This window comes from Castor canadensis, chromosome 10 (genome assembly GCF_047511655.1).
Source record: "Castor canadensis chromosome 10, mCasCan1.hap1v2, whole genome shotgun sequence".
Classification (NCBI taxonomy): domain Eukaryota; kingdom Metazoa; phylum Chordata; class Mammalia; order Rodentia; family Castoridae; genus Castor; species Castor canadensis.
Genome location: NC_133395.1, coordinates 4,276,449 through 4,284,321, shown reverse-complemented (window position 1 = coordinate 4,284,321; position 7,873 = coordinate 4,276,449). Strand labels below are relative to the sequence as shown.

Sequence of the window (7,873 nt, the reverse complement as noted above, 5' to 3'; positions counted from 1 at the left end):
TAGGTAAAAGCAATTAAGCTCCATCTCGCCTTGCTTCCGTCCAGTTCTCACAGGTTTTTCATAATCCACTCTCCACATGCCCCCACAATGCATTTCCCTCAGAACCTTCTAGGCCGGCCTTAGCAATCATCTCAAAAGATGGTTGCCTTCTGACATGGAGACTGACAGCTCTGCTTACATACCCCCTCTTCTGAAGGTGGTAACAAAATTTATCCTGGTTCCATGTAGAAAAGACGGATTCATTAAATACACCTCCATCTAACCGCAGTTTTAAAGATGTTGGTTTTTTAACTAGCACTATGAAATCACTTAGGTATCAAAGAATTACTTCATCAGATAAGACTTTTCTTAGGAAATTTCTTTCCCTCAAATGTGGATCCTGACCTTTTCAATATGCTGTACTTTTTAAAATGTGGACATTCAGAAAAAAATTCTGAAAGAAATTACAAAACTGTTATTCAAAATTCTCTGGTTGTAGTAATACAATTCTTAAACCAGCAGAATTAGTTAGAATGTCTTTGAATGCATTAACATCTAATTTTGTTTCAAATTGTTTAAATAAGGAAAAAGTATGACCCAAAGAGAGACCAGGAAAAATTGAGTGACTCAGTGGCACAAGAGTTTTGTTTTTTGAGACAGGACCTCTCTTTGCAGCCCAGACTGGTTTTGAAATCACTTCATAGCTCTGATTAGCCTTGAATTCGATCCTTCTGCATCTGCTTTCCAAGAACTGGGATTACAGATCTGTGCCACCACACCAGACATAAGACTGTCTTTAAAGAACAGGGTCCTGCCTTCCTGCTGTCAGTGTCTCAGCTTTGGCATCTTAGGAGCTACAGGACAGCACTGTAGTTCTGGGTTGTCACATGTTGACTTCTGATGCATCAGACTAAGAAGAGTGACTAGTTCTTGTATTGCTTCTTTAAAGAATGAGGAGCCCCCAGGAAACCACTTCACATACGGCAGGAAGCCTTTCTTATCCACCCACCCTTGGCTATAAATGGGGACATGGATGTCATCAGAAAGAGTGGACTTCAGGGACCAGGATTCCTTGAGGTTTGAGAATACATGAGTGTCCTGCAAAAATGGATGTCTGAACAAAGCAGCTTCTGAATGGAGCTGAAAAGTCTGCTGGGTGATGAACCAAAACTGGGCACATGGGCACTTCTGGTTTCACAGACTGCATGGCTCACCCTTTCCTCTCACTTCTAACATTTAAGCAGCAAAGTTTCAAATAAGTAGATAACAACTTTGTAAAGTCTGCTTTATTAATTTTTATAGGCAGAGGGAATTTCCTAAGTAACATTTCCAATGTTTTTGAGATGATCTAATCTGACTGGGTATTACTTTTGTATCCTTGTTGTGTAAGCACATTCTGTGTGTCCTTATATGTAAAGTAAAAACTGTTCATCTATATGCATAAATAGATTCTCACAATGACTGTGACTAACACACATTCATCTTACTATTAATGAAAATATTCTTACCATGTAAAGGCGAAGAATGACAAACTAAATTACAGTCTAGAATTACTTCATCAGATAAACAGTTACACAACAAATTGAGGACATAGCTACATAAAATCCTTGGGTTCAAGTTCTTAGAAAGTGGATTGCCCCCCTTTAGCATATGCACTGCTCTTCTTAATGTGACTGTTAGCAACTAGGAACCAGCATATTCAACCACTTGCATTACCTTTTTGGGTAGGTAAAGATCACAGTTGTCTGATTTAAGTACAGCACCATTACTTCATGGGTAAACTACACAGAGAGAATAGTATTTGGCCTTCAAAGCCAAGTTTAAAAAAAATCATAATTGCCACTGGCATTATAGATATGTTTCTATCAGAAAACAACATGAGTTTTTGTTCTGAAATAGAAGAATCACTTATATCCATTCATTTTCTCTGTCCAGAGCATTGTAGGCTGCCAATTTCACTGAATTATATTTTTAGGTCCAGTGAACAGACCCAGAAGAGCTACTGCTCTATGCTTGAGTGACCCTGATCTTCATGAGACAAGCCTCTTCCCTCAAATAAAAGGGAATATGGATGCTCCAAGTTTGCTAATGTCTCGCCATAGTACTGGGCAGAAATTTATATTTAAGCTGTTTGAATACTCTGGAAGCTGTCAAAATAAGAAGCAAGTAGTCAAAGAATGAATTTTTTTTGTCCCATGGTTCTGTCCCTTGGATGAAATCATAGCCTCTATTCTTTTCAATCCTATCTGTGTGTCATATGGAGCTATGACAATTTAGACAACCCTAAGGACTGGTATCTCAATTAGTTTATTAGACTTGATACCTTACCTGTATTACAGAAGAATGCTCACAAGTGTGTAAAAAGTATCCAGATACAGGATGTAACTCTGTAGCTCAGGTACAGTACCTTCCCACCTCAGATAGAGTTGTATGGGTCAGGGAATATGAATCTGCTCTTTGCTTAACAGAATGTCAGTTAAATTACCATCAAACTATTTCCTCTGCAGAAAGCAGATCTTTGATTTATGGAGTAATAACTTCCTTTTGTTCATCTAGTAAGAAAGAAAGTAGAGAACTATAAATATCACTTAGATTTCTACCTGCCTGTAGAGGAAATTTAATTGTGTGATCCCTGTGGAGGATATACAGATGGTAGTGCCTGCTTGCTCCTTGTGGAGGCCAGAGGGAGGGGCCCAGCCACCCTTCCTGGGAGGGGCTGTAGCCTATATATGCACAGCACCAGCCAATGAATCAATTAACGTCAGGTACTTGTTTAACACTGGCTGGGGCATAGGCTGGTCAGGGGCTCTGTCTTGAGGGACTTGACCATGAAGTTGTGCCCAGTACAGCAAGAAAGGCAGAAGCCATTCTCTAAAGCAGATGAGTGGTTCCCTCTGAGTAGTCTTCACTGAAGAAGTAGAGAGATGGCCGGTCAGAAGTTGTGGAATATTGGCTCAAGAAGGAGCTGTGTCTACAGATGTCCTGAGTGGAATGTAGTCTCTGGTTCTTGCAAATCTTAAATCCTTGAATTTCATAATTAATATAATTTAAATAATTAAACTATTTAGGCAATATTAACACACGCTATATGAGTTAGATGAGTGAGTCTTTCTTTCCTTTTTTTTTTTTTTTTTTTTGGAGACAGCATCTCCCTACATAGCCCAAGCTACACAGGAACTCATGATCCTCCTGGCTCAGCCTCCAGAGTGCTGGGATTACCAGCGTATACTGCAGGCCTGGTTTATGAGTGAATCTTAATTATTGTCAGCAGAAAGGGCTTGATACAATTCCCAACCAAACCCCTCTTGTCATTGTAGTGTTAACCTGGGAAGCCTTGCCTTGATTGGTCTGGAACAAGAACTGTGACAAGAAACTTGCCTTGAGTGATTTAAGAGAGCTTACACTCATACTTACAAAAGAAGACTTCCGCCTGAGAAGTTAGTGAGCAATTTATTGGGGGGAGGGTAGGAATATGTCATTTAAAAAGGTCTTTGTAACTTGTAGAAGAGGAAAAACAACAATCCCAATGGGTGACATTAACTAAATCCAATGCCACCCTTGGTCAGATGAGGTGAGATGATGAGGAAACAGAAGGTACCTGGTAACACCTGGTGACAGTGACGATGTGCTACTCCCAGCAGATGTTTGCCCGATAAACTCTTGCATATGTTACAGGGACACCTGTACAAAAATGCCCAGTATAGCAGTGTCTGAAAGAATGGGATTTCATTTGTCCTTTGAATGTAAGGAATGACAGTGAATAAAAACTGGAAGACTTCTAAACGTGATTGCTACCTTGCTGCAAGCCTCCTCCCAAACCCCTGGGACATTTACTACCACCACCCCACTTTACAGAGGATCTGAATCACACAAAGCTTCCAGAATTTGCTGAGGAGGACAAGGCACAGAAGCAGAATTCACGCCTTGCCTTTACACTGTATTATTTCTGACACTTTCTTCCTAAGGTTGTATGGAATGTGGCGTGAGTCAGATCTACTGCCCAGAAGTCTGAGCACACGAGGGAGGAGTGCCCTCCACTTTTGGGATGTGCTCAGTAATTTCTGTTGAAAGATGATTCATATTTAGGTGCTGGTCCCAGAACCAGGCCTCCAGACTAGGCAGGATTGGAGTGAGTGAGACTTCCCATGTACCACTGAGCCCAACCACAGATTCCACCCTGGGTGGATTCAGGACATTCTGTGTTGGTACTGTGAGGCTCTGGATCTGGAGATAAGGCTGAGTCTCTTCCAGGGGGCCTCAGGCTGAGCCATGCCTTACAGCTCCAGAAGTCCCATGTCAAAGGGCAGGTGACTCCTCTGGACCCCTCCTAGTTATGTGGGAGCATTGAGTGTCAGGAGTCTGATAAAGGTGACTCCCTAAGAGACTCCCTAAAAGTGAGTCTCCCACATTTAAGAACCCCCATAACTACTTTAAACAGGCCTGCAAATTTGAGTCAGATTCTTTTTATTGCACTGTCAAGATAACAACTAGAATAATTCCCAGTGGACTCCCACGCCTGCTTAACAGATACTTCATTTTATTTCCTCCTTGAGGACTGTTCAGAAATCACCCTCCAGCTACATAGGAGTCAAGGCTAAGGCCACTTAGCTCATCTGACCTTCACATTAATTATTTTTATTGAAACAGGAGCCCTTTCGGTATTCCCTTTCGCCTTTCTTAGCAGCCATAAGGACCCAAGCAGCCTTCCGTATGTTCCTGTTTCAAAGTTCTCTGAGGGGTGAACCCGTCTAACTCCAAGTGTCCTCTCTAGATTTATTTAGGGCCTCAGATGTGGAGCATGGGCGTTTTCAGATGGCATTAAAATTCTTACAAAAACTGAAAGTGAAATGAGGAAGACAGATTGAGCAATTCATGGAGGGGCAAACGCCAGTGATCCTGAACGCGGTAGGGGCAGAGATGCAGAAGAGGAGAAAGAAGAAAATCAGGAGAGCCCTCCTGAGGGGCAGAGCCCATGCCTGTCACGCAGTGGATGCGGGACTTCAGCAGACACGGATAACAGGAAATGATCCGGCCCCTGTGCTCACTTATGCTAAAGGCCCCAACCTTCAAAGTGCAAGTCAGGGAATGGATGACTCCACAGAGAGGGAGCTGTCACGGCTTCCTTCTTGCCCTAAGAAAGGAGAAGAAATGAAACTGCAGTGCGTCCCCATCCTGGCGCAGAAGGAAAGCCCCTCGGTCCGATTCTCCCGAGACGAGAAGCTGCTGGCCGTGACCTTGCTGCTGGCTCTGCTGTCCAGCGGCCTCACGGTGCTGGCTTTCTCCCGGGTGGCCGCCCTGCAAGCCGACCTGGAGAGCCTGCGGGCGGAACTGCGCGACTCGCGCGCGCAGCCAGCGCGTCCCGAGTCAGGAGCCGCGGGACCCAAAGTGAGTTCGCAGCAGCTGCAGCTGGCAGGACCTGCTGTCCCCCGCACCCAGCCTCCGCCAGCTGCCTGTCCCTAACGCGGGCTTTCTCTGTTCCTAGGGGATCGTGGCTCCAGCGGCTCCTGGAGAAAGCAACTCCAGCCAGAACGCCCGGCGCAAGCGCGCCCTGGAGGGGGTAGAGGACACAGGTACGTCTGGGGCGCGGACGCCATAGGAGCCTGGGGCGCAGGTGCTCACAGGTGCAGAGCGCAGCATCCTCTAGGGATGCTGGAGTGGCGTGACCTCTCCAACCTTTCCAGGAGACCATGAACTTTGCCATCTGAGCCAGACGGGGCTTTGCAGCAAAGCCCCCCGCGCTGACAAAGGCAGTGACCGCACAGCGTGCGCTCCTATGAGCAGGGGACCCCTGCGGGCAGAAGCGTTTATAAAGCAGAAAGGAGAAAAGGGGGTGCGCGCTTCTCCCACAGTGCGCTCCGCTCCTGGTGGGAAGCCTGAGCCATCAGTGCAGAAAACAGCAACAAAGCGCTGCATTTATTGGTACTGTGGAGTGCGCTTGTCCACTTGGGTCTCAGAAAGTCAGTGTAAGACCATGGTCCTCGAGAGCCAAGTAAAGATCTGCTGGGGAACGCCAATATGGGTGTGCTTCACTTTTTGTTTCTTCTTCTTTTAAGCATACACACATGCTGCTTTTAAATCTTTCCTCTTATGCCTGCTTCTCCAGGACGTCCATGCGCCTACCAGTTTGCCTTGACCTCTGCGCTTCTGCCTGTTTGCTCACTGTATCCAATTTCACGCAGTTGGGAGAATCTATTAACAGAATCAGTTCTAGTTCTTTCACTTCAAAGGTGAAAGAAAAAAACATCTGCATTGCGCTTATTCACAGTACAATTTAACAAATCTTGCTACATTCTGCCTTTTCTACTGAAACAACATTTTTTGAGCACCTGGAATGTGCCAGGCAGGTATGGACCAGGACAGGTGTTTTCACACGTGCTATCTCAGTTTCTCACTTGGCTTTCAGAGCGACTCTGGGAGGTCCACACACAGTTATGTAAGTTACTTACAACTTACTCTCATATTTGTTATATGATTTTGACATGATTGTTCTCAGTTTTTGCTTTACCATAGAACATATACATATTTTGTGCATATCTCTTATGCTTTCAAAGAATTATATATTCAATGTAAGTTCCATATTGTGAACTTTCTGAGCCAAAGAGAATGAACGTTCTACCCATTGCCCGGTTGTTTCCAAAATTTGTTATGAATACATGAAGGACCAAACGTCCTGTACCAGTCCCCCACCTTCTTCTTGGCATGTTGTCTTTAAATTTTTATTTTGGTAGATTAGCAGTTGTACAACAGTATCTCAAATGTATCTGAGTGTGTTGTGTATTAACTGTGATAATGAGCGTCTTTCTGCATATTTTGATAACTTGCAGTTTTCTCTTCTGATAATTTTCATTCCTTTATCCCATGGCCTAATATTCAGAGTGTTAAGTACTACGTATGCTGAAAGAAGGTAAAAGAGATGTGGTTTTCAATTAACTACACAGAGCATTTTATAAACCTCTGGCATGACCCTGGTGATTTTTCTAGTATCATTGGATAACTTTTTCAGTATCCTGAGACCTTTAAAAAGTTTTTTTTTTCATGGTAGTGGAGATTTAACCCAAGGCCTCCCGCTTGCTAGTGGCCCACTTGGGCCACTCCACCAGCTCTTTTTTTTTTTTTTTTTTTTCTGCATGTGTGTAATGGCTTTTTTGAGATAGAGTCTTATGAACTATTTGCTGGGAGATGGCTTGGAACCGTGATCCTCCTGATCTCTGCCTCAAGTAGCTAGGATTACAGGTGTGACCACTGATGCCTTGTAATCGAGAATTTGGACCCCATAACTATTTAGAATAGAAGAATGTGAAGCTAAAGATTGTGAGGAAATAATCTTTATTTCTAACTTCTCTTTGCTCTGTTTTTAAATTTCCAATAAACTTCTTAATAGAAATATTATTTATCAAAAATTTGATGTTAATATTTTCACAGAATTTTGTTGCATTTTAAAATTTGTGCACAGGGTTTTGCATCTATATTAATGAAGTAATCCTTTCCTTTTGACTTTCTCTAATATATCAAGCTAAAAACATATTTGTTCCTGGCCTTTTAGTTTGCTGCATTTCCTGCTACTTTGACATTTTTTATGATTGGTGTTTTGTTTGATTTTAGCTCATTAATCTTCCTGGTGTTTGTTCTGGTGAATCATCTCTTACGGGCATTAGCTTCCTCTTTTCTCCTTCTTCTTTTTCCTTCCAGACTGCTACCTCAAGCAAATGCATTAAACGATTCTTCTTAACTTCTTTGTGTTGGAAACTTACTGCATTAGGCTAAGTCCCTCATGTGTGGTTGAATCTATTTGAGACTGTTTAATTCATTGAATTGTTATTCTATTTATCTGCTTTGCATAAACTATGTTGAATAATTTTGTGTTATAATGAGATTCAATATCTGATAGGATCAG

The 7,873-nt window shown here is 42.9% G+C and overlaps 1 protein-coding gene across 1 annotated transcript in view; it reads left to right on the top strand.

Moving 5' to 3' along the window:
* The first annotated feature begins 4,637 nt into the window (after positions 1 to 4,637).
* Tnfsf13b (TNF superfamily member 13b) overlaps positions 4,638 to 7,873 on the top strand; it is a 40,052-nt gene continuing 36,816 nt past the window's right edge. Inside the window, exons 1-2 of the mRNA XM_020183995.2 lie at positions 4,638 to 5,364; positions 5,462 to 5,549. Coding sequence (XP_020039584.2) covers positions 4,852 to 5,364; positions 5,462 to 5,549 — 601 coding nt within the window. The 5' untranslated portion in view covers positions 4,638 to 4,851. The remainder of the gene's footprint in view (positions 5,365 to 5,461; positions 5,550 to 7,873) is intronic.